Raw genomic sequence first — 25,458 nt, 5'->3', positions numbered from 1 at the left:
CTTGGGCTCTTCAATTGAGAAGTCTCTCCCTGCCCCTGGTGCTGGGAAATGCAGCTGCTTCCCTCCTCTGGGGACTGTGGGGTAACTGGGTATTTCCAAAGTGCTTTGAGATCTTGTGCAAAGAAGTGTTGCTGCAGGAACCGCAGGTGCTGCCGACAGATTTCCTGCTCTCAGCCCTGAAATCCTGGTGCTGTCCCTGGGGGCTGGGGAAATTTTTTACCTTGGAAGGATTACCTCATTTTTGGGGATTAAGGATCCTTACCCTGGAAGGATTGCTCCATCCTGTGTGTGCTTGCCTGGGGTTGCCTCCAGGCAAAGGAAGATACAGAATCCTCCTCTTCCTCCCAGGTTTTACCTCAAATGCTCCAGCTTCATGCATTAATTTCTTTCTGCTGGAGGGATGCACTAAGCAGTTGCAGGGAGTGGGGTTAAGCCCACCTGGCCAGCACCTCCCTGTCCTGTGTGTGCCTTCCTTTGGAGATCGTGAGGACTTCCCACCACTCTCAGAGCTGTAGATGCTCAAACTGCCTCAGCCACATGATGGACACTGATTTCTGAGCTCTGCTCACAGCACTGTCTCCCTTTGCAAACACTCCTGGAGGTGGCAGGAGGTGTGGGGTGGAGTTTGGATCCAGCTGCTCCCAGAGCATCCAGGAGCAGAGCCAGCCCTTGCCAGTGAGCAGCTCCTGTTGCATCACAGGCACCACCACCTGTAAAGAAGTGCCAGGGGTGTGTTGGAGGTGAGTTTTGCCAAGGCAGGCTGTGATCAGGAGGAGTTCCAGGTTAAAGCTGCACAGAAAAGTGAGGTTTGTGGGTGGGGATGGAACGCTGAGATGTGCAGGGCGGGATCTTTATTTCAGTCAAGGCCCTCTCTGCAGCCACAGCAGGTGTTACTCACCTGTCTGCCCTCTGGAGCTGCAAGAGACTGGAACCAGTATTTCAGCCCCCTCCTTCTGGCCCTGTGCCACTGGGAGAGGCCCCAGTGGGACATGAAGTGCCCAAAGTCACGGGGAGCAGGAGCAGGGACTTGTACCTGCTGCTGGTGGCTGCTGGATCTCTCACCTCAGGGTGCACACAGACCAGGATCCCTCCCTGCCGGGTCCTCCCAGCCCACCTGCCATTCCCTACACAATTCCTACAGTTTCTGGACACTGGAGCAAAAGGTATCAGCTGGGCTCCATTTACCAGCTCAGCAAATCTGTCTTTCTAAACTTTTCCTTTCCCCTGCTCAAGCTGTCTCCTCCTCCTCGTTTTCCATGCACTTTGCTCTTTGAGGGCTGGGCTCTGGCTGGGACACGGTGGCACAGACTGACTGCAGCAATATTCCATGGTTTGGCGTGTCCCTCTGGAATGTGGGGGCAGTGGGAGGGGCTGTCCTGCAGCCTCCTCCCATCACAAGACTGTGGCTCCCTGGAGCTTGCTGGGCTCCTCTGGGACTTTGGCAAATGTGTGGGGAGAATTGTTGGTGGAAAAGCCATGGGGAGAATGCTCTGTGCTGGAGCTGCTCAGTAATTTGGCACCTGTGCTCCGGAATAACCTGGTTAATGGGCACCATGGGGGCATGGAGGTACCTGGGTGTCTTGGTTTGAACAGACAGGTGTCTGCTGAGGAAGGCAGGAGCCTCCCTTGACATGGAAAATGTAAACCCCCTCCCTCTGAATTATTATAAATTTGAAATTAAGGGGCTCTCAGGCAAAGACATGGGAGTAGAAATAACAGTTCTTTACTAGGAAAATTTTAAAAACTACAAATGTAATAGTACAAATAAAAAAAACACTGGTGGAGTCAGTTTAGGAGCTGAGCCCTGTGGGTCAGGGTGGTGGCACAGTCCCATCCCATGGGGGCTCAGCCCTCCTGCAGTGCCAGCTGTGCTTCTGCTGGAGCAGGGATCCTGCACAAGGGGGGAGTTTTCTTCTGCAGCTCCAGGGCTGCTGGAGATGGGCCTGCTCTTCCTCTGGGAATGCAGGGCAGGAGAAAGCTGCTCCTCTGGGAATGCAGGGCAGGAGAAAGCTGCTCCTCTGGGAATGCAGGGGGCAAAGGCTGCTGTGCTGTTCCAGGCTCAGATTGTATCCAGGTAGGAATGCTTGGCTCCTCCCCTGGGCGGAGCATCTCCCCATGGGATGCTGGAATTTGATCAGCCCTGCAGGGACACTCCCTGGCAATGAACAGCAGAGATCTGCTGGAGGGAGGATTGGCTGTGGGAGAGATAAAGAAAAAACTGCCCAGGGAACAGCAGAGAACTGCCCCAGCTCTGACAGATGGTGATGGAATACACAAAGATATTTCTACACTGGGTGTCAGCCCTGGTTTCTGCCACCTTGACAAGAATCCCCCTGGCCCCTCCTCAGCTCAGGCACATGCTGTAGGTCCTGCTGCTCTCAACTCAGCCCTCAAACCAGCAAATAAATTGGTTTTGAAATGTGTCCCCCAATCTCTGTCCCTGCAGTGAGGGGATGATAAATCCAGTGTCTGAAATGGAATTATCTCACTGGGAGAGGGAAGTGGAAGACAGCACATGACAGTGATGGTGAAAACATTTTAAAGTGGTCACAAGGTGCTGTGAGGCAAATGAGGGACATCCCAGTCTACACATGAAGTCTGTGACTTCCTCAGAGTCATCCTTGCATTCCCTTCTGGCAGCTCTTGTGGCAAACCTCTGCTCCTGCACAGGCAAGGGAAACAGAGCTTTCACAACTGCCCTGTCCTGTGTGGGTGGCTGGAAGTCCCCTCTGCTCTTCCCAGAGGGATGGAGTTTGCCTTGACATCCTTCTGAGGTGTCCCAAATGAGGTGGGACATCTGTGTGTTCCCCACTTCGTTCCCAGGTGCCACCAGATTTTGTCAGGTGCCCCCAGAGTGCTCAGGAGAGCCTGTGGCAGGAGAGATGTGGGCTCAGGGCAGGAGTAACTGGAGAGCCCCACAGGAAACAGGGAGGGGGATGACTGCCATCCCTCCTGGGTATGGAATCATTGGCCCCACAGCACTCAGTGGGGGATGCCTCACTCCTCACCTGGGCAGCCCAAAGAGGGCAAACAGGGATGTCTCTCATTTTGAAACCCCCTTCCTTTCCTCTCTGCTGCTGTGCCTGCAGTCTCCCCTTTGGCAAAGCCTGGCAGGCGCCCTGGGTTCTGCAGAGTCATCAGACCCCGTGCTTAAAGGAGAAGTGAGGGAGGAACATGTTGAAATCAGTTTTTTGACTATTTGCCCATTTCCATCTGAGAGATAAGAGTGAGGCCAGGCTGCGGCTTCAGGATCAAGACAGGAGGAGGTAGGAAATAAAATGCTATTAATGCTGGTGGAGGGTTCTTTCCTAGCAGGTTTTCCTTTGAGGGGAAGATGATTCCCTATAAAGAAGGTGATGATGCTTGCTCTTTGGAGATGTGTTTTCTCAGCATCACCTACCACCCCATTCACAATTGAGCTGTGGACTTTATTTATACTGGGGGCAGGTATAAAGGGTTTTCCTTTAGGATGACTTGTTTTTAAAAGGAATGTAAGGCTTCACTCCACACTATATATGTGTATATCTGTGTTGGTTATTTTGGGAGGCAGACTGCCAGCATGGGAAGCAGGGGCTGTTTTGGGGAATGCCAGCCCCCTCCCTTTGGAAAGTCCTGCCTTGGATGTCTGGGATGTTTTGCTAATTGTCTGCCAGTGTGGGGAATGGAGTTTATCAGGATTGTCTCTACTAACCAGAAATCCTCGCTCATTCTGGAGCTGCTTTTAGGGCTTCTCTTTTGTTTCCTGGACAAGGAGAAACTCGAGGTGCAAATACTGGAGCTCAGGGATTTTTGTCACTGGTGTTTTGTGGAACAGGGGGTGCTGGTAGGGAAAAAGGATATTTGCTGCTTTTGAGACCTGATCACCAGCCAGCCCTCCCATGGCACCCACAGAGGCTGGAATCCATGTGATCCCTGCACAGAGTCCTTCCCAAGGACCCTGCTGCTCTGATGGGAGCTGTGTGCTCCCACCCTGCTGGGCTGGGCCTGAGCATTTCCAGCGGGCATTGCAAACCAGTGCAGTGCCCACCTGGGGAAAGTGTTTTTAAACAGACACTTCCACACTGCAGCTGAACTTTTGCTTTCTAAAGCCTGCACAAGCCCAGCCCAGCCACCAGCTCCTGGCTGGAGGGTCACTGCTTGATGTTTAGCAATAGTTATGACTGGATTTTACTTCTCAACTGTTACAAGGAGGAGAGAAGTGGATTTGAAGATTGACTAAATTCTTTCAGCTGTTCTCTCTTGTGCTGGTTGAGGCAAGAGACATCCTGACTGCTGTTATTTTTTGTTGGCAAGGAGCAGTGAAAGGTGTGAGCAGCTCAAGGATGCTGAGTCCCTGTCCTGCCTTTACCTCTGGGGTTGCTGTTTGCTGGGCCAGATTTTGCTTTTGCAATCAAAGCTAAAAACAAAGATGACAGCAATGGTTTCCAAAGGCCATCATGCACTTTTCTCTAGTTCCTACTAACAATATTTTGCAAGGGAGCACAGAGTTGATGTCCCAGATCAATAAACTGCATTTGTGGTGTCACGGGACAGGAATTGGCTTCTCCATCACATCCCCCCCATCAGCGAGGGAGGAGATGCTTTAAAGCTTTGCCCAAGGTGAGCCAGTGGAAAAGGCTGGATAAAGCCAAGGCTGAGGCTGGCAGGGCTGGGTGAGCACCTCTGAGCATCTCTGACAGCAAAGGGAAGGGCATCCTCAGCAGGGGTGGGGTGAGGAGGTGGCTCCAGTGCCAGACTGGGGAGTGCACAAGAAGGGATTCTGAACCCAGTTCCTTGGGGCACCCAATTTCTGGGGACAGTTACCAGAGCCCTCCTGACAGGGGAGAGAGCAGGAGTGTAACAAGCAGGTTTTTTCAGACCTCAGGACACAAGGCTGAAAAATCTCAGGAGTGCATTTCAGCTTTTGGGTGTCTCACTGTATCTCTGGATTTTTATTCTGTAGATTGTCTTGGCATCCCTCTGCTCCTGGAAATTCAGTGGTTTTGTGCTGTGCAGCCCCTCTTGGCCCCAGTCCTGTGCTGGCTGACCTGGATAAAGAAAATCCACCCCCCACATCAACCCCCTGCCTCTGCTCTCAGCCCTTTCTCCATCTCCTGGTCCCACAGCTTCAGGGAACCCCTTTTGCCATTAACCTGCTCTTACAGGGTTCCAGGGCAAAGGGAGGTTGTGTCTCTCTTAAAGCAATTAAAAGAGTGCAACCTGCCTCGATTAAAGCCCTGGATGAGTGCAAGGCTGGAAGGGACTGGCTGCCTGCCCTCATCCTCTGGCAGGGATGCTGCTGCCAGCCTCCTCCTGCAGCCCTGCTTGGAGCCAGCGTGCTGTGGGGCTCTGTGCTGATGCACTCTGATTCCTTCTCTGCTATTGAGACAAACTTTCAAGTGCAGTTTCCATGGTCGTGGTTTTCTGTTTGGGTTCAGCACAAGTCCCTGAGTGCCTGCACAGTACCACTGATCCCAGTGTGGAGCCACTGCCATCTGAAACAGCTTTTTCATGGTTTTTGTGCCATCCAGGGGCCGGAAAGGTGTGGGGAAGACAAAACCTCCCCTTGGTGAGTCACTGCCCTGCTGCACAGGGCCTGTGGCTCCTCAGCAGTGACACCAAACCCCAGCAGTGACACTGAGCATGGGCTGGTGTCCTTGTTCTTCCCGGGGCTGAGGGTCTGGCCGCTGAGCAGCAAATTCTTGTGCAGCTCAACAGCTCCTCCAAAGCCCGGCAGCTGTGCCTGTAGACACAACACACCCCCAGGAGCAAACTGGCTCTGCCCCTGGCCATCTCCTGGTGCCCAGCCAAGCCTTCCCCCACCCAGTTTGTTGTCAGTGAGAGCATCCTGATAGGGATCTTCGAGAGGAGGGCAACTGCCTGGCAAGCTGCAATCTGATAAAGCATTTACAAGAATGAAAGCTGATGGTAAAGAACAAGCTTTCCACATCATTTCTTTCTGCTTTTTTCTCAGTAACCAGCTCCTTCTGGACAGCCCGTTTGGGAAAAGGTCACAGGCCCTTTCTGAGTGCTGTTCTTGGCTCTTTGCTCTGTCTGTTCTCAGCCCAACCTTGTGCAACTCTCCTGGGTGTTGCAAGGACTCATCCTGCAGCTTTTGCATGGGGTTTCAGATCCCCCCATCCCCCGGGGCTGAAAACACCCCCTGCTTTCTGCAAGGTCCCTGCCTCTGCTCTCAGAGCACGAAGGATCCCAAAACCACATCAGAGCCCAGACCCTTCGTGCTGCCTTCACTAATCCTCTCCATCGTCCCCTTCCCCTGCTGGGCTTTGCCTTCTCAGGACTATTTCTCTCCACTTGCTCCCAATTCCTTGCTCATAAGTGGTAGCAGGCACCTTCCTTTCGCCCCCATGCCATGTGAGCCACGCAGTCCCCAGGGCTGGGGTGCAGGGGAGCAGGGCCGGGGTGCAGGGGAGCAGGGTTGGGGTTCAGAGGAGCAGGGGAGCAGGTCTGGTGTGCAGGAGAGTAGGGCTGGGGTGCAGGGGAGCAGGGCCAGGGCTCTGGGGAGCAGGGCCGGGGTTCAGGGGAGCAAGGCTGGGGTTGCAGGGCTGGTGTGCAGGGAAACAGGGCCGGGATTCAGGAGAGCAGGGCCAGGGGTGCAGAGGAGAAGGGCAGGGACTCAGGGCAGCAGGGCTGGGGTTCAGGGGTGCAGAGCCGGGGTTCAGGGGTGCAGAGCTGGGGTTCAGGGCAGCAGGGCTGGGGTTCAGGGGTGCAGAGCCGGGGTTCAGGGGTGCAGAGCCAGGGTTCAGGGTGCAGAGCTGGGGTTCAGGGGAGCAGGGCTGGGGTTCAGGGGTGCAGGGCTGGGGTTCAGGGCAGCAGGGCTGGGTTCAGGGGTGCAGAGCCGGGGTTCAGGGGAGCAGGGCTGGGGCTCAGGGGAGCAGAGCTGGGGCTCAGGGCAGCAGGCCCGGGCGCCTGCGTTCCGGGGCGCTCTGCAAGGAGCCCCCGCGCGTTTCCGCTGTCTTAACATGGCCACGCTCCGATAAGGGCTGTGGTTTCCTCCTCTGAGGAGGCTGCAGCTGCAGGCAGAGCCCAGCCCTGCCCCACGCTCTGCCTCCCCCGAGATGGATCCTGCTGGCCCGAGCCCCCCGGGGACCCTCCCCGGGGAGGAGAGCCCCGAGGTAGGTGGGTTTGAGCTCAGGGAGATGGGGAGGTGTTTGAAGGATGGTGGCAGCAGGCAGGTGATGGTGGCTGTGCCCAGGGACCTGCTGGGCAATGAGGCTGGAAAGGGAATGGGGGGAAAGGGACCAAGACCTGGCGGTGACCGACACAGGGGGGTACCCACCCGGGTAAGTGGGCACCCCAGGGTCCATACGGGGTCAGCTCAGCTCTGTGCCCCCACTGAGAGTCCCTCTGAGCCCCTCCGGGCTCTGTGCTGCCACAGCCACCCCAAAGCCCTGCTCCAGGCCATCCCAAAATGACTGACTCCCTCTGGGTCCCTCTGCATCCCTCTGGGTCCCTGTCTGTGTGTCTGTCCTGGTGAGATGGGAGCCACAGCTCTGCCCAGTGCTGCTGGGGGCACGAGGGCACAATGTCCCACGCTGAGCTCTGGGGATGGTCTGTCCTGGGGGTGTCCCCCTCTCAGGGGCTTGTCCCCCCTCCTGAGCACCCCTGTCCCTGCTGCCTCCCCACTGCTGCAGCTGGATCCAGGCCTGGATTAAACAACTCTACTGGATTTGAGCTGGGCTCTTGGCTTGAGGATTAGCAGCAGTAAACACGTCCTGGTGGCTCAGCTCAGCTTAAGCTTAACCAGTCCTGGGTGCACGTGGGAGCAGGGAGCAGATCCTGCAGCCGTGTCAGGGCAGAGTGAACAGCAGGGAGCTGCCCCCAAAACCAGCAGGGATTCCTCCCCCTGCCCTCCTGGGCCACCCCACTGCTGGGCGAGGAACAGATGCTTGCATCTTGCTGATAAGTAACAGCAGCAGAGAAATAAAGTCCTTTTTCTGTCCCCTGTGTGCTTGTGACCTTGCAATGGGGCAGCTGTGGGGATGCTGAAAGGTTTGGGATGGGGCCATGCCCCCGTGCCTTGGCACAGGCAGGACAGTGCCAGCAGCAGCAGAAGGTGCATGGAACATTGTCAGGGACAGGCTGGGACCTCTGAGTGCAACAGGACCCCTTTCACGGGGGCTACTGAGCCACCAGAGCCCCCAGCAGCCCCCAGTGGTACAAGAAGGGATGTGGAGGCAGGTGGGAGAGAAGCAGCTCAAGGGTTAAACTTGCTGGGGCTGGAAGGGTTGAATTCAGTCCAGATGGCCGGGGGATTATGCCAGCCCTAGATTTGCCATAAGCAAATGTTAAAGCTCAGGGTTGGTTTATTTTTTTCTGTTAGGGGTTCCTAAGGTCACTTTGGGGCCTGAGCTGACCCACAGGTAGGATTTGTCCATCCATCCATCCATCCATCCATCCATCCATCCATCCATCCATCCATCCATCCATCCATCCATCCCCACCAGCCCTGCATGAGCAGGTGCTGGGACCATGCTCTGCAAATTGCCCTCAGCCGAGAAAATCCCAAACTCACTTTAAAGACTTCTGCTGCATTTTTTGGTGTCACCCCCTTGTGCTCCCAGAGGCTCCAGTGCCAGGACCCGTGACAGATGGCACAGGGACACCGGTCCCCTTCCTCTGGCAGTGTCACCACTTGGATTTAATTCCTGTTTGGAAAGTCAGTGCTGTCCTGGGCATCCTTCAAGTGGGGCTGAGCAGTGCTCCCTGGCAGCTTTCAGAGATTGTAGCAGTGCACCAAATCCTGGTGGTTTTTGGCATCTCCCTGCCCAGCCTGGAGCTCCTCACCGTGCTCTGGCCCCCTGCCCTGTCCCTCAGCTGCTCTGCTCTCCAGCCTGGTGCTGCTGGAGTGGGTGGCTCTGGGGGGTGAGGGGTGGGTGGCTTTTAAACCCTCCTGGGGGTCACCCCAAGCTGCTGTTTCCACCCTCGCAGCCCCCTCCTCAATTCATGGGACTTGGGGGTGAAGCCCCCCGTGCTGCCCTGCTGGTGGGTGATGGGGGACACTGTCCCTCGGCCATGGGGTGTCACAGCATCCTTTGGGACATCCCACCCTCACGTGCTGTGGGTGATGCCACCCCATCCTGGCTGCCCTGCCCTGTCCAGCCACGACTTCCTGCTCAAACCATGCTCTTGATGGGAAACCTCTCTGCTTCTCTTCTCTCCCCAGATGGATCTGTCCCACCGGTTCTCCAAGGAAGAGGTACCCCACTGTGGTCTCCCTTGGTGGCACTGGAGGGGGTGGCAGTGCTGCAGGGGCTTGGGGACGTGGCTCAGCTCCCCAGGGACAGCCAGTGCAGGGCTGGATGCAGGGGGTGGCAGGGCCTGGCACGGAGCTTGGGGAGCTGTGAGGAGGAAATCCTGCTGATCCTGGGGCATGCCTGGAGCACATCCCTGTCCCCACACGAGGTGTCAGCACTGTCCCCCACAGCTGGCCCTGCTCTACGAGGAGGTTCTCTACACCATCCGGCACCGCCTGGGCAAGCCCGAGCAGCAGCATGTCAAGGACTCCCAGGAGCTCTACTCCTACGTGCAGAAGGTGCATCCCCTTCCTGACAGGGTCCCCAAAACCTGTCCCCTGACATGTCCATCCTCCCAGCTACAGGGGATGGTAGGGGTCTGTTATGCCCCAGGCTCGCTCAGTGAGTTTCTAGAGGGGTTTTGATTTACTCTGGGGTTCACAGGAGACCACAAAATTCTCAGGAGGCTGAATAACAAACTTTTACTTGCAAACTTGAGAATATTAATGTTGAATAAGGTTGGGCTTTCCATGTGCCAGGGGCCAGGATGTGGAAGTGCCCCATCCCACCTGTGCAGAACTAGTCCTGACCCCCACCACACACAATTTCTCTCTGATTGTTTGGAGCCAATAATCATGAGGGTCACTCACAGGGAGCTTTTAACAAGCACCATGAAAGATGTAGCAGCAGCATCCAGCTGGAGGGCTGGGAGCATCCTGTGGCTGGGAAATATTAGCCCTGGGGAGAAGTGTTTATCTTAGGCTGAGGATGGTGGGAAGAAGGCTCTCCCTCAAGAGCTTTCAGCTGGTTCCAGCCTTCCTGCTGGATTCTGCCACACTCCTCTCCCCCTGGGCTGCTGCTGGCTCCCAGGGAGCAGAGGGAAGCCCCTGGCTGCTCTCCAGCCCCTGTTAGCAGGACAGCATCCATCACCATTCCCAATATCCACACAGGCTTTTGGCATGAACGCGGAGGAGCACGGTGTCATCATGCAGCAGGTCATGGAGCTGGAGGTACAGTGTCCCCAGTGTGCAGCTGGGGTGGTGCTGGGGGGCTGCAGTGCCCCCGAGCCCCTGTGGTTGGGATTTGGGGTGCCCTGGGGTTGTCAGTGCTTGGGTGGGAGCTGATGGCAAGGTCCTGCTCCAGCCCCAGAGTGGAGCTGGAGAAAACCCCTGGGGCTGTTTCAGTCCCTGTGTCCCATGAGAGGCAGGAGATTGTGGGTACAGGGGTGCCAGGGTGTCTGGAGGGCATTTCCCAGGGGTTTGTTCCCCCTCTCTGTGGAGAGCCCCTTATCCTTTGCACTGACACCCCCCTCCCCCATCCCTGCCATCAGGTCAGTGACAACCCCCTGCCAAACTTAAATATGACCCAGGGTTGATCCTTCCCCACAGTGTGAGTGACCCTTCACATTAATAGCTGTTTATTCATTTTTCCAGAGCCCCATTTACTGCCTGAAAGCCACGGTGAAGGAAGCCAAGGGAATTTTGGGTAAAGATGTCAGTGGTAAGTGGAGGGGTGGGTGTCCCGTGGGGAGAGGGGCAGCTGCTGCTCCCGAGGGGAATTCCCAGAGCTCTGCCCCCACAGGGCTCAGTGACCCTTACTGCCTGCTGGGCATCGAGGCCAGGAGCCAGGAGCCAGCCCACCCCGACCCCAGGAAGAGGATGAAGGCTGTGGTCAAAGACCTCATCCCCGAAGACCAAATCCATCGCACCCAAGTCATAAACCAGACCCTCAGCCCAGTGTGGAACGAGACCTTCATCCTGTAATCCACCCCCAGCCCTTGGCTCTGCTCTCTGGGGTCTCTGGGGGGATGCAGGGCATGGCCAGGGCTCCTGGCTGGGGATGGGGGTTCACTCCTGTCTTACTCGAGTAACAACGTCCCCTGGTGCCTTGCAGGGAGTTTAAAGATGTGGAGACAGCCAGCTTCCACCTGGACATGTGGTGAGTGACAGCATCCCAGTGAGCCCAGGACCCTGCCCCAGGGGTGCTGCCTCCTGGGATTCAATCTGCAGCTTTTTTAAAGGCCTTAAAGCCAGCTGGGAGCCCCTTTCCCATCACTTTCCGTGGAGCAGTTCTCAGTGCAGGGTGCCAGCAGGGAAAGCCCAGGCTGGCTGTGCCCAGGCAGGGCTGGTCCTGAGCCCTGGTTTAATTTATGGAGAGAAGCCACCGTGCTCACAGATTTGAGCTGGGTTTTGGGGTGGCCTCAACCCTGACACTTCCCTGCTCGGGTGCTTTCTCTTCTCCACCGTCACTGCAATTCCCTGCTGTGTTTTTCCATCCCCTGGATTTCCCCCTCTCCCCGCCGTGGGTTTTGCCTCCGGCCCTCGCAGGGACTCGGACGTGGTGGAGTCGATGCGGCACAAGCTGGGAGAGCTGACAGACCTCCACGGCCTCAAAAGGTTGGTGCTGGTGTGGCCCCAAGGCTGCTGAGGAAACAGGGGGTGGAAAATGCTTATTTGCTGGCTGTTTGTGCCTTTCAGGATCTTCAAGGACGCTCGCAAAGACAAGGGGCAGGATGATTTCCTGGGGAACGTGGTGGTTCGCCTGAAGGTGAGCGCCGCCGTGCTCCCTCCTCCGAGGGACTCCCCAGGACTCTCCCCAGTGAATCCTCCCGGGATCCGGGCAGGATCCCAGCCCCGTGGCACACCCAGGATCCCGTCTCAGAGCCACAGACTGATGGCAGGTCCCTCCCTGTGCTGCAGTCGTTCCAGCACACTCAGTCACTGCACATCCAGTGTTTTTAATCAATACAGAACCTTCCTGCCCCATGAAGGCAGTGGGATGAAGATCCCCTGGTCTCTGAATGAGATCCTTCTCCTGGGAAGCTGCCCAGGGTTTACCCTTGTTCCTCTGTGCCTGCAGGACCTGCACTGCTGGAATGACCAGTGGTACCAGCTGGAGCCACGGACAGAGACCTATCCCGAGCGGGGCCACTGTCACCTGCAGTTCCTCCTGACGCACAAGAAGGTGGGATGGAGTGTGGAAAGGTCCTTTCCATTGCCTTGCCAGGATGGGACAGCTGCCTGTCCCTTGGGACTTGTCTGGGGGCCACAGGTGCCAGCCCCAGGAGCAGAGGTGGCAGCACCAGGGTCTGCAGGTGCAGGACCCTGCCCTGAGCTCTGTCATTATACATCTTATGGGACATGAATGGGAGAAAACTCAGTGCCTGAGGGATCCTGCTCCTGGAGCACCCAGAGCTCTCCAGCCCTGCCTTTGGGTCCTGTGTCCCCACTGTGGCAGTGTCCCTGTGTGTCCAGGCAGGTGATGTTCCTCTCTACCTTGTCTCTTTGCAGAGGGCCACCACGAGCAGCAGGACACAGCCCAGCTACACCGTCCACCGCCACCTGCTGCAGCAGCTGGTGTCCCACGAGATCCTCCAGCACCAGGTACCACCAGGGCTGCTGCCAGCACCAGAAGCAGCCCTCCAGCAGCTGGGCTGGGGAGGCTTCCAGCAGCACATCCCAACACACTATGTGATGGGAATGAGGGTCAGGATGATGGCTGGCATCTCTCTGGGCTCCCACTCCTTCAAATACATCCCCCCTGGTGCCTCTCCTCCTCATCCTGTCTTGCTCCAGGACACATTCCTCCCCCTTTCCCTCCTGGCAGGCCGGCAGCACCTCCTGGGACGGGGAGCTGAGCAGCCACGCCAGCACTGTGCTGTACCTGCACGCCACACAGAAGGACCTCTCTGACTTCCACCAGGACATGGCGTGAGTACCCCACACCCAGTGCAGCACCTGGGGCCTTGCTGGGACCCTCTGACCACAGCTGGTCTGTCCCATGAGCTCAGGTGTTGCTCCCAGGACACCTGGGTGCCCCCTGTGACCCCGGCTGTGACTGTGGCTGCCTCCTGGGTGCCTCCCAGCCCCAGGGGGCTCAGCCCAGCCTTCCCTCCTCCCCAGGCAGTGGCTGGCCTACAGCAAACTGTACCAGAGCCTGGAGTTCAACAGCAGCTGCCTCCTCCACCAGATCACCAGCATCGAGTACCGGTGGGTGCAGGAGCGCCTGAGGCCAGAGCAGGTGAGGGCAGAGATCAGGGAGAGGTGCCCCAGGCACCCAACCCTGAGCCTCTCCTCCCAGAGCCCCTGGGGCTGTTTCAGTCCCTGTGTCCAGGAAGGGCAGGAGATTGTGGGGTACAGGGGTGCCAGGGTGTCTGGAGGGCATTTCCCAGGGGTTTGTTCCCCCTCTCTGTGGAGAGCCCCTTACCCTGCACGGACATCCCCTTCCCCCATCCCTGCCATCAATCACAACCTCATGCAAAACTTAAATATGACCCAATTTCTGCTTCTCCCAGCCTGTTTTCTCAGAGCGTCCCTGCACCCTGCTGAGACACTGAATTTTCCATGCATAGCAATGAGGTTTAAGCACAAAGCTCAGTTCAGCCCCTCCAGGGAGAAGCTACCAGAGACACCAGGGCCTTTTCCCATCCCTGGAGCAGTCTGGAAAGGAATGGGAGCAGAGCTCCCTCCCCTGCAGTGCCGTGGTCCTGCCAGCAGCTGCCTGTCACTGAGGAGGACGATGCATGTTTCCTTTCTTCTCCCCAGAAAGCAGAGCTGGCCGAGTCCTTCCAGTCCCTGCTGACCTACGGGGTCTCCCTCATCCGTAGGTTCCGCATCATTTTCCCCCTCTCTGTCCCGAGGTCCACGGAGAGGCTCCAGTCCCTGCTCCGGTGAGTTGGTCACTGGTTCCAGCTGCATGTGGGTCCTGTGGCTCAGGACAAGGCCCTGAGCATCAGCAAAACTCAGTGTGAGCCCTTTCTGCCCCGTCTAGGCTGCTGTGACACTTGTCCCGTCCCATCCCTCATGCTGGGCTCCCTGTGGGAATGTTGCTGGCAGGGGAAGGCTGTTTGGGCAGGGTCTCTGAGGGGAGAGGTGCTTGTTTCTGATGGCAGGTGCTGGGTTTCACTCCGGGTTCTCACTTTGCAGGGTCCTCGTCCAGATGTGCAAAACCAAAGCTTTCCGTGAGCTGTGCACACCCAGCCCTGACCTCCCCCACATGGTCTCCACAGCTCTGAAGGTACTGGGGGTCTCACCCCCCAACCCTCAACCCCTGCAGGGTGGGACCCTGTGGGTGTCCCTTTCCTTCCACCCCCTGCCCAATGCCCACAGCTCAGCAAATCCACATGGATCACCATGGCATGGGAAATACCCACCCTTCAACCTGGCGGCCCCAGCCCGTAGTTCCCACCACAGGTTCTCCCCTCACCCAGGGGACAGGGAAAGTGAAGGGGGTGACAGAGCTGGCTTTGCTCCTCCTGCTTCCCTGCCATCCCACCAGGACTCCTCTCTTGCAGTCAGGCACCACGGAGTGGTTCCACATGCAGAAGCAGCACCTCAAGCCCATGGTGAAGGTCAGTTCCCATCTCTGTCCCTCCAACATGACAAAGTCGCCTCAGAATGTCTGAGCATCCAAAATAAGCTGTTCATTCCTTTGCAGAGCATAGAAGAGAATAGCAAAGCCTTGTCCAAGCTCCTCCTGGAGGTGATAGAAGATCTCAAGCAGTGCCAAAAGATCTGGAATAAATTGTTCAGCACGTACGTTTCAGTGCTTGGCCTCACCCCCATCCACCTTCCCTGGGATCAAGAGTGACAGGGCACTTTGATGCCTCATTCCTTGGCCCTTGGGCTCCACAGCTGGGGTCTTTGGTCCCACCTCTGCCTCTTGGGGCGGTGCTGTCCTCACCCAGGACATGGCCTGGCAGGGTTTGCTGGCCTGGCTTTGCTGGGCTGGGGCTGGCAGGCTCCTGACTCCACGGTTCTCTCTTGCAGCAACCTGAAGTTGAATATCTTCTCCATTGCCTACCTGGAGCTGGAGAGTCTGGTGAGCAAGCCTGGGCTTCTCTGCCCTTGGGGAACTAATGTCTAAAGCCAGGCTGAGGTTTTTGGCCACCTTTCAGGTGCCAACTGCTTGTTGCAAGCTTAGAAGGGGAGCAAGAGAAACCCCCTCTATTCCTGTGTGCTCAGAAGTGACTATGGGCACTATTTGACCCAACAAATCTCTTGAGACGCCACCCAAAAGGAAGAGGAGTCCCCTGAGCTGATCCTCACCCCAGAAGGAGCCTTCTTGGCCAGACCTCACTGTGTCCCCCTGGCCTTGCTCCCATCCAGGTGGCAGAGCATGTCCAGGAGCAGCTGCACCAGGTTGACAGCAGCATGTCCAGACCCACGGCCGAGAGCCTCTTTGATCTCTACAGGAAACTGCAGGAGCTCTATCAGATGAAGGACTCCCTCCCAAGCAGGTATCCAGCCCTGAGAGGGAAGAGGTGCCAGAGGGAGGGATCCAGCAGGCAACTGAGAGGATCTCCAGATCCTTCATCACTACTTGCACTCCAGTCAGAGCAGGCTGTTGGTGTCTGGTGTCAGTGGGAGCATCACCAGAGGGTTTTGGGCTGATCTCTGGCTGGGTTGGTGTGAGAGCAGGAGGGGAGATGGTCCCGTGCCGCTGCTGTGCATTTGGAGAACCAGAGCCTTCCTCCATAGGGATGGACCTCTGGCTCTGAGCAACTTCCACCAGTGGTTTGAGGAAGCATTGCCCCTGTGGCTGCAGAAGGCCTACACCACCACGCTGGAGAGGGCCCAGAGAGCCATCCAGATGGACCAGGTAACGTGGGGAGGAGAAATCTCCCTCCTTCCTTTGGGACACTGCAGCTGCCCTCCATGCCCTGCTGCTGGGCAGCCCAGGAGCAGTCTGGTTCCTCTGCCAAAGGCATAACAAAGTATGTGGTCCCCTGGGCCAGCTGATCCCACCCACCCTGGCCCCACACAATGTCCCTGTGTCCCTTCCCTCGTTGCTCCCTGATAGCTCATGTGGTCTGAGGACCCTGCATTCAGGCCATGCTGTGAGAATCCCCTTTGCTTCTAACCTCTCTGAAGAGGGGAGGGAAGGCAGCCATGGGGCCCAGGCTGCTCTTAGTGGGGTCCAGCAGCACAGGGTGGGTGTATGGAGGGAAGCAGGGAGCTCGTGCTGCTCCATCCATCCTCATCTCCACTCTCCAAAGTGGTTGTGTGATGACATTGGGATGTAAGGAGCTGATGATGGGCCAGAGAGCCCCAAAGTGAAGGAGCAGCTCTGCTCTCTGGGATGGCATCTCTGTTCAAGCTGTGTTTGCCCTCTCTGCCTCTCAGCTGAAGCCTTATGGGTACCACAAGCACAGCACATCTACCGTTGACCTGTCCACCTGCTACGCCCAGATCATGACAACCTGGCAGCAGCTCAACTGGCCAGACCCTGAGAAGGCCTTCATGATCATGGTCAATCTCCTGGAGGTTTGTACAGCTGGGCACCAGCACCTGGAGTTTCCTCCTCCTGCTCCTGGGGATGTGTCTCCATGAAGGAACCAGTACCCCAATGATGGGGTTCCCTGAGCCCATGGTGGTCCTCGTGCTGCCTGGTTCAGTCCTGCTGGTTTCCTCTCTGTCCTGCAGGACATGTGCAAGATCTCCCTGATGTACTGCAAGCTCATCAAGGAGAGGGCTGAGGCTCTGTCCCTGAGCGAGCAGAACGAGGGCGAGGCGGCCAACAAGGTTGGTATTGGAACCTGTCCTGGTTGCTCCAGGAAGGGCAGGATTTGGCCCTGGCTTCTAGACAAAGAGGGAGCTGAGCTGCTGAGAACCCAGCTGACAACCCCAGTTTGAGTTCCACAGGGACCAGTTGGCCATCAAAAACCATAATCCTGGAAAATCAGGAGGGAAATGATGTGACCAGGGGGAGCAGGATGGGGTGGGGACAAAGGTGAGGATGAAAATGAGACTGACGATGGTGATGGAGACGGGACTAGGGATGAGGATGGAGATGGAAATGGGAATAATGATGGAGATTGCCTTGAGGATGGGGATGTGGGATGCTCCAGGTGGTGTGGACCCTGAAGCAGACCCACCTCCCCCAGCTCTGCGTCGTGGTGAACAACATCGAGCAGCTCCGGCTGCTGATGCTGAAGCTGCCATCACAGCTGGGCTGGGCCCAGCTGGAGCAGCGCATGAGGGGCATCATCGACCCCCAGCAGATCCAGAACGCTCTGCACAACCAGCTCGACAGCACCGTGGCCTGCCTGGACCACGAGGTCCGCGACGTGGTGAAAGCCCTGGCTACCAAGGTGACCACCTGCCACTGATGCCCCCTTGGCCCTCACCTGGCCCACAGCAGTTTCACCCACGGTGTCCTGAAGCCCATAATGCTCCTGGGATGGAGAAAAGGTGGAGCTGGGCATGGGGAGGCTGGTGCAGAGGGCAAAGTCCAAGTCTCTTCCTGTGTTTCTCCCTGACAGCTGGAAAAGGGCATTGCCAGACACATCCAGGAGCTCTCATCTTCCAGTGACACCCAGAAGCCTGAGGATGTAAGTATCTGGTCCAGCCCCTCCTGGACCATCTCTTTTGGGCAGCCTCTGTCACCCTCCATCAGTGGCCCCTGCCCATGCCTGGAGCACAGGACACACCAGTGATGGGGCCCAGACCTCCACAGGCTTTGCTTGATGCCCGTGTCAGCATCAGGACCACACCAGGCACAGCCTGCCCGTGTGGGAAGGAGCCTCTCTGGGATCCTCCCTGGCCTGCTGTGCCCTGCTGGATACCCCCCTGCCCTCCCCAATGCCCTCTCCTCTCCCTGCAGTCCATCATCCCGCTCATGAAGTTCCTGGAGTCGGAGCTGCAGTACCTCAATGAGCATCTGGTCCAGGAGAACTTCAAAAGGTGACCAGGGCACTTGGGATGCACTGTGGGCAGAGGCCACCAGGGTCACCATCCCTTGGGCATCTCCTCAGCTCCATGGGGCTTGGGGCCATCCCACTTCAGGGCTGGCAGGATGAGGCACTTCCTTCTCGGGCTTTGCAGAGCCCTTCAGCTGAAGACCATCCCTCCAGCCCTGCCCCTGGATCCTGCTCACAGCCTCCCTCTCCCCTGCAGCCTCCTCAGTCTCCTGTGGCACCACACCCTGTCCGTGCTCTCAGCAGCACTGGGGCCGCAGGTGCCCTCGGTCCAGCACTGCCAGAGGCTGTTCTGTGCCCTGAAGGTACCAAGGGGAAGCAGGGGGTGGCTGGCAAGGAGAGGGGTTTGGATGGTGGCTGACAGCATGCTTGTCCCCAGAGCCTGGAGCTGTGCTTCCACGCCGAGGGCTGTGGGCTGCCGCTGGAGACCCTCCACAGTGCAGCCTTCCAGGTATGGAGATGGGGATGGGGGGTCCCCGTGGGTTCCTGTGGGAGGAAGGGATGCCAGGGAGGACATCCCCGGGCTGTGGACCTGTCCAGGTGCTTGACCATCACTTCTCCCCCTCCCCACAGACGCTGGAGGCTCACCTGGCTCTCTGTTCTGCCAGCAGCCGCAAACTCATCCAGAAATACTTCAGCAACAGGATCCAGCAGCAGGTAGGACTCTCGATAGTGCTCCCAGCCCCTTCCCACATCCCACATCCCACCCTTGCTCACAGGCCCTGCCTGTGGAAATTTGGAATTTCCCCACCACCCTCCCAGTCCTGGGGCTGTTGGGGCAGGTTTTGCCACAGCCTTGAGCAGGAGGGGGCTCAACGCATCCCAGAGGATTCCAGCACACCCTGGTGCCCCAAAATTCCTGATGAGCCTCTGCCCGACCCTGTGCATCCTCTCCATGATGGGGATGAAGGACAGCATCCTTACCCTTGTACCCCACTGCCCAGCTGGACATGAGCTCAGAGAAGTACGGGGCCGTGACCATCAAAGCTCTGTACCGGCCTTCGGAGCAGAAACTCCGTGTGGAAGTGCTCAACGCCACCAACCTCATCCCGCTGGACTCCAACGGTGCGTGTGGGCGGGCAGGAGACCCACTGCCCCAGGGCCCCCTGCCCTTGGTCCCTGGTATGCCCCAGTCAGGAGAGATGCTGGCAATGCTTGGGCTCTCCCTTGATTTGCTTTTTTATCCAAGGAGGTGGATTTGGGGAAAGAGGGGGTTGTGGCCCTGGTTCTGGGTGGTTCAGTGGGATGTGGCAGGCGGGACCAAGCAGGACACAGTGCCCACGTCCCGCTGCTTGTGGCACAAGCCAGCAGCGAGGGCAGACGGCTTTTCTTCATCATGCAAAGCAGTCACAGATAAAAAAATAAGTGAGGTGAGCAGCGACCTTCTCCGGGTCCGGCTGTCGTTTGGGGCGCTCTCCAGGAGAGGTCACTGCTCCTGCAGCCACCCCCGGCCGGTCGCTGTGCGGGCAGGCTTAGGGATGTTCCCGCACCCTCCAGGAGCCCATGCTAGGCTGGGGGTCGCGGTGAGGCTGCCCTGAGCCCCCCGCAGCCACCCCAGTGTGCCCAAGCCCCCCCGGCTGGGTTCATGCCGGGGCAGAGGGGCCAGGGGAGGCGGCTGATGTCTGCACCCCACCAGGCTCCAGCGACCCCTTCGTGCAGCTCACCCTGGAGCCCCGGCACGAGTTCCCCGAGGTGGTGGCTCGGACCACCCAGTGCAAGAGGAACGAGCTGCACCCCCTCTTCGACGAAGCCTTCGACTTGTACGTAGAGGCTGACACCCTCCGTGCCCCCCGTCCTCACAGCCCCTCAGGCTGAGGAGCCTCTGCCATGGGGCTGCTGCTCCTGGCACTGCCGTGTCCGGGGATTTCACCACAGTGGGGTCCCCCAAACACCTGAGGGCATGGAGCTGACACCCTCTGGGCCCCACAGCCCCTCAGGCTGAGGAGCCTCTGCCATGGGGCTGCTGTTTCTGGAACTGCCGTGTCCGGGGATTTCACCACAGTGGCGTCCCCCAAACACCTGAGGGTGTGGGGCTGACACCCTCTGGGCCCCCCGTCCCCACAGCCCCTCAGGACTGCCGTGTCCGGGGATTTCACCACAGTGGCGTCCCCCAAACACCTGAGGGTGTGGGGCTGTGCTGGGGCCCTGAGCTTGGAGGGGTTGGGGTCACTGCGGGGTTCTGCTGAGGCCCTGAGCTTGGAGGGGTTCGGGTCACCGCGGGGCTGTGGCCGCCCGTGGAGCACAGAAGGCTGTGCCGAGGCCTGAGGGGGTGGATGTGAGGATCCCCTGCCTGCCGTGCCCCCGCAGCTTGATCCCCTCCGAGAAGTGCCGGCAGGAGGGGGCCTGTCTGCTGCTGACCGTGTTTGACTACGACGTGCTGGGCTCCAACGACCTGGAGGGCGAAGCCTTCTTGCCCCTGTGCCACCTGCCCGGCCTCGACAGCGAGGAGGACGAGGCCGACACGGGCCGGGTGCCGCAGACGCGGCTCCCCCTCACGCACCCCAAGCCCGCGGGTACGGTGTGTCCCCCCCGGGCTGAGCCCTGCAGGGTGGCGAGGGGGCTGTGGGGAGCATCTCCCTCCATCACTCCCCCCTTCTCTGGCAGATGAGATCCTGCAGCTGCTGGAGTCCAGGAAAAGGGACAAAGAAGCTCAGGCCTTCGTTAAGCTCCGCAAGCAACGAGCCAAGCAGTCCAAGGAGACAGAGTGAGGGAGGGACAGGAAGATGGATGGCCCTGAAAGGGGAACCTTGGTGATGTTGGAGCCAGAACCATCTGCAGGGAGTGTGGGGACAGAGGGGTCCCTGTGCCAGCACCCAGCACCCAGCTCACCCCCACCTTCGGGCAGCAACACCCCCATGAGCCAGGGAGGGTGGGCAGGTGGACTGGAGGGGATTTCTCTGCCTGCCTGGACTAGTAACACTACACGAGGGATGTGGAAGCGTGGCTGTCCCTGTCCGTCCCTCTGGAGTTTGTCACTGCCAGTGCTGCATCTCCTGGCCGCGTCCCCAGCCCTCCTGTCTGCAACATGGCATGGCCAAACCTGCCTTCATTTTTCTTTAAAATGTTTAATTTCTTTCCCCCCTCATTTTCTTGTGGATAAGCCTCTTATTTTAAATGAAAAGCCACAAAGCTGATGCGTGGGCTGTGTGCTTTGGGGCAGTGGCCCTGTGCTGGCAGCAGCAGCACAGTGGGGTGGGACAAGGCACTTGAGGTCTGGTGGGAGCTGCTGAATTTCTCATTTTTTAAAATGTCTAGCTCTTGTGTCTGTTTGGGTGTTTTGTTTTTTTTTTTATTTTACCACCAATTTCACTGACTTCCTGGAAGCCTGGGATCTTGCTGGAGCCCGGGCAGCAATAATGAGCATCACAGCCCTGGCATCCAAATCAGGAGGAATTTTGGGCAGCTGACAGCCCAGGCATGGGATGCAGGTCCCTGGCATCACTCCCAGCCTGTGCCAGGGACATGGGTCCCTCTGGAAGTGGGCTGCATCCACGTGGGGTGACCCAGTGCCACAGTAAAAATACCTGACAAGACAGGTGGTTTTAACAATTTGTTGGGGTTTTTGGAGCTTGTTTTCTCTGCAATTAGTACTAATTATACACCTGGAGCTCCCTCTACCCCTACCCTGCAAGGGGGTGGCCATGTTTGAGCTGCAGCAGGTCCCTGGGAGCTGCCAGGAACCAGGGAATTAAAAGCATCCCCCTCCCGGGTGCCTGAGCACCAGCTGCTCCCTCGGTGGGCAGAGCAGCCTCTGGGTCAGCTCAGGTCAAATCCTGGATGCGGGGGTGGGAAAAGGAAAAAAGCTCCTTTGCTATCTGTGTGACAGAGCCCACAGCAGGAGGGATTAAGGCACTGCAGGCTCTCAAGGAAGCCATTTGCTGGCTTAGGTTTTTAGTGCAGAGAAATAATATTCCAGAGCTGGGTCTGGGATTGTGGGGATGCTGTCTCGGGGTGTCATTCATTTGGAGTGCCTGCACCCTGCAGCTCAGCTGGGGCTGGCACCTGCTGGCAGCCACCTCATGCTTTATTACGAGGTTTACTCCACAGGGCTGGGGGTTTGAATATGGGCTCAGCTCATTTTTATCTATTTTTAAAAACATCCCTGTGTCCCACCTTGCCCTGGGCTGCCACCAGCCAGGTGTGTCCAAGGGAGCAGGTGGCACGGGCTGACCTCTCTTCTGAGGTTGTTTGCACTGTATTATTCAAGGTGTTTTAGATGAATTTTTGCTCAGCTACAGGCAGTGGTGTGGGTCTTCTCCCACCCTAAAAGAAATCCCAACTTTTACAGAGAAACACTAATAAACCTTAATCAGTCAGAGCACAACTAACCCCATGAAGCAGAACAGCCCAAACATTAAAAATAAGGCTTGAAGCACACTAAACCAGCTCCCAGCAAATGCAAGAATGACAAAGAGGAAGAAGTCTCCATCATCATCCTCCTAATCCTGGTGAAGAACCCCACACAGGCCAGAACACAAGAGGGAAGGGGCTGGCACTTAGATCTACTGATTTTATTGTTTTACCAATAATCTGCAATACAAATGGGCCCATTCAGATTATTGTAGTGATTGGACTAATGGGAAGTGGTTGATGCATCTTTGAAGCATTAATTAGACCAGATTAGTTAACAGGTAATTCTTGGGTGCACAGGCCAGGTGTGTTGTTTTGGGTGCCAACACACACAACACTGTATCCACTGTGCAGGCACAGCTCACCTCTGCCCAGCCTGGCTCTTCCAGGACATAAATCCATGTGCAGACCAAGAATTTGGGTGAGAAATTTTTGGATTTGCCACTTCCAAAGAGGTCTCTGCCCCACCTTAACCACACTGCATTGATGTTCCCCCTCTTTCACCACACCTCCATCAGGAAAGTGAATTGCAACACCCCGAAAAGGGAGGGGAGCTCAGAGAGAAATTATTCTTAGTTGTGTGAAAATCAGCCACGGATCTGTTGTTCTGAGGGCTCCAAAGCCCTCAAAGATTTCTCCACCCTCCCAAGGCCCAGAGCAGAGCCTGGGGCTGCACATCCACCCGGGCACGCACACACACACATGCACACACTGCTTCGGTTTGTATTTTTTTTTCTTAGCAAAAAAATAAAAATTTATTGTCATCTAAAAAAAAAAAAAAAATCCATCCTGCCCTTGGAAACTGTGACACAGATTGAGTTCTTTCCAGCCCCACATGCAAATTCACTCTGCCAAGAAAAGAGTCTAAACCAGGTTTCCGACAGCCAAAACACATATTTACAGAGTACGAGAGAACGACAGCTGAAATCACAGTTCTATACATGGAATCAACAACACGTTTTACACCACTGATCACCATTCTGCCAACTTCTACACGGACTAGGGGCGCCTCTGCCCAGTGCCCTTCCTCCTGGGGAAAGCAGGGAAGGGACTGGGCAAGAATTGCCACCAGAAATACTGCAGTGTGTATTATTATTATTTTTTTAAAATGTATACTGTATTTATTCTGTTTTAACATTGGAAGCTACAGAGTGGGGAAGCCCCAGAAATCTCTCCAATGCAGTCACTACTTTGCAGGAATACTTCACCTTTAAAATACTAGGTTTTACATCAGTAACATCTATTTTGCTGTTGGCCATCACTCCAAGGATTATAGTAACTCTGGAGGAAAACACTGGTAATATTCTTCCTTCTCAGATAGGGGGAAAGGAGGAAGAGAGGAGGTTCAGAGGCTGGTGGAACAGCAAGGGATGACTGAGTCCATTCAGTGTTACAGGCTTCCTCCCAGGGTAAGGAATTCTCTTCATTGTCTCAGCTGCACAAGCCTTGCCAGTGGCTCAGGTTCAGCTTCAGAGATGTACAAAAGTGTAAAACCCTTTGGCAGGGGATCAGCTGCAGGGACCCCCAGGGGTGGGATCTGCTTTAGGAAATGTGCTCCAGCTCTGAGACCTTTCCTGGGTCCCTCCTGTGCCACTGCAGGCACATGGCTATGGCCCCTAAGGCCAGAGAGGAGCTCAAAATGGTCCTGTTAGCCCAAAATCCTAAAATCCTTCAGCTCCTGGCTCTCACCTACAGCTCTGACCCTGCTTGTTGCTCTGGATCTACCCAGGCTAGTGTTGTCCCAAGCCAGCTGCTTCTAGGTTGGTTTTCCATAATAATATAAAAGTTTATTGACCTTTAGGATGCTGTGGTTTCACAACACAACCACAACTCCTTCCCCCCCAGCTCTCAACTCAGAAGTGTCCGACCTGCCCAATTCATCACCAAGGTCAGCTCTTCTGAAGCTCCCAAAAATCTGGGGAGGAAATTGTCATTATCCACTCAGGAGTCTGTCTGTGTGGGGAAGCAGGACCCAGACATGGTCAGGGCTGTTCAGCTGGGCTGCTCCCCAAGGAACCTTGTGGACCCCACTTTTGTTTTGAAGCCCCCTCAGCTCTGCTGTGTTACTGTGTGTCCTGTAAAGGGAGTTCCTGCTTCAGAAGGAAGCCTGACAGTACGTGACAGGGGCTGCACTTATTAGCACCAGGTTTATTTCAGCTCTTTTTACACCATACAAAAGCTGATCACAGACTCTTAAGCCTCAACTGCAGTGCTGTGATTATGGTTTGTCCTTCCTGCACGGAGCAGGCAGCAACAACTGCTGGAGTGGGTCAGGAATGCTGCTCCTTCCCCCTGCTCCCACCTCATTTGGTTCAGAAATTGTCTTTAAATGGCCCACCAGAACATTCACAAAATATGCAAAGATGTAGTTCTCTTTTCCATCTGATGCTTAAGAAAATAAATTCACATTTCAATATTCCTCTCCTTATTTTTTTTTTAAAGCAGCAAACAAATTGATAGAAACCTAAATTTAGGAAGTGTTTCTTCAAGAACCAGAGAAAAGTGAGAAAGTCGATGTGCTTGTGCAAAGAGAGTGCTGAGAGAGGATGGGGTGGGGGCAAGGGAAGGGTCTAGTGCTAATTCCTTCAGGCTGCTCTGCCATGAGTGCAGTGTGGCAATGGAAAGTTCAAATGTAAGGGCCACAAAACAGGCGAAATTCTGAATTCTTTGGTCCTTCAGTATAAGTTTTAAAACAGAGAAACTGTTTTACTCAAAAGGGAAAAACATATTTTCTCTGGCCTGGAATTTTTCCTTGTAACCCAGGGAAACTGGGGGCAAACTGCTCTTTGCCCTTGACCCCCCCAAGTGCCAGGAGACAGCCCAGGGGACAAGCTCCATGTGAGGGATTCCCTGCTGGAATCACGGAGCTGCTGCTGGACTGATCTGGAAACAGAGGGTTGGCAAAAGGCAGCATCACCCCTGAGCAGCCCCCGGGGAGGCAGAGGAGCAGAGAAACCCCCACGCTCATAAAAAGTGTTACAAACCATAGCCAAAAACAGGCTGATCAGCTCTGCTGCTTATAAATATTAAAGATCTGATTCAAGAGTTTATTTCCTATGATTTAAGTTAGTTACAAAAAAAACTTTTTAGTAAATTTTTTTTCTTAATTGGGCTTTTTCCTCCTCCTCCCCCCACTTTTATTTTTTTTTTTAATTTTTTATTTTTCCTAAAAAA

The 25,458-nt window shown here is 56.2% G+C and overlaps 1 protein-coding gene across 1 annotated transcript; it reads left to right on the top strand.

Annotated features, from left to right (window-relative positions):
• The first annotated feature begins 3,122 nt into the window (after positions 1 to 3,122).
• UNC13D (unc-13 homolog D) lies at positions 3,123 to 24,720 on the top strand. The gene is made up of 32 exons (XM_064395968.1): positions 3,123 to 3,266; positions 9,167 to 9,199; positions 9,428 to 9,535; positions 10,187 to 10,246; positions 10,670 to 10,736; positions 10,818 to 10,995; positions 11,130 to 11,174; positions 11,564 to 11,632; positions 11,714 to 11,783; positions 12,096 to 12,200; positions 12,527 to 12,619; positions 12,843 to 12,946; positions 13,139 to 13,256; positions 13,781 to 13,905; positions 14,162 to 14,252; positions 14,530 to 14,586; positions 14,673 to 14,770; positions 15,005 to 15,056; positions 15,344 to 15,474; positions 15,716 to 15,836; positions 16,361 to 16,501; positions 16,661 to 16,759; positions 17,122 to 17,328; positions 17,500 to 17,568; positions 17,841 to 17,920; positions 18,134 to 18,239; positions 18,314 to 18,385; positions 18,508 to 18,591; positions 18,879 to 18,999; positions 19,571 to 19,694; positions 20,242 to 20,447; positions 20,539 to 24,720. The coding sequence occupies exons 2-32, from the start codon at positions 9,167 to 9,169 to the stop codon at positions 20,640 to 20,642; spliced, it is 3,138 nt and encodes a 1,045-aa protein (XP_064252038.1). The 5' UTR covers positions 3,123 to 3,266; the 3' UTR covers positions 20,643 to 24,720.
• The last annotated feature ends 738 nt before the right edge of the window (positions 24,721 to 25,458 follow it).

This window comes from Passer domesticus, chromosome 20 (genome assembly GCF_036417665.1).
Source record: "Passer domesticus isolate bPasDom1 chromosome 20, bPasDom1.hap1, whole genome shotgun sequence".
Lineage (NCBI taxonomy): Eukaryota > Metazoa > Chordata > Aves > Passeriformes > Passeridae > Passer > Passer domesticus.
Note: the sequence above shows the minus strand (reverse complement) of the source record. Positions and strands in the feature narration are given on the sequence as shown.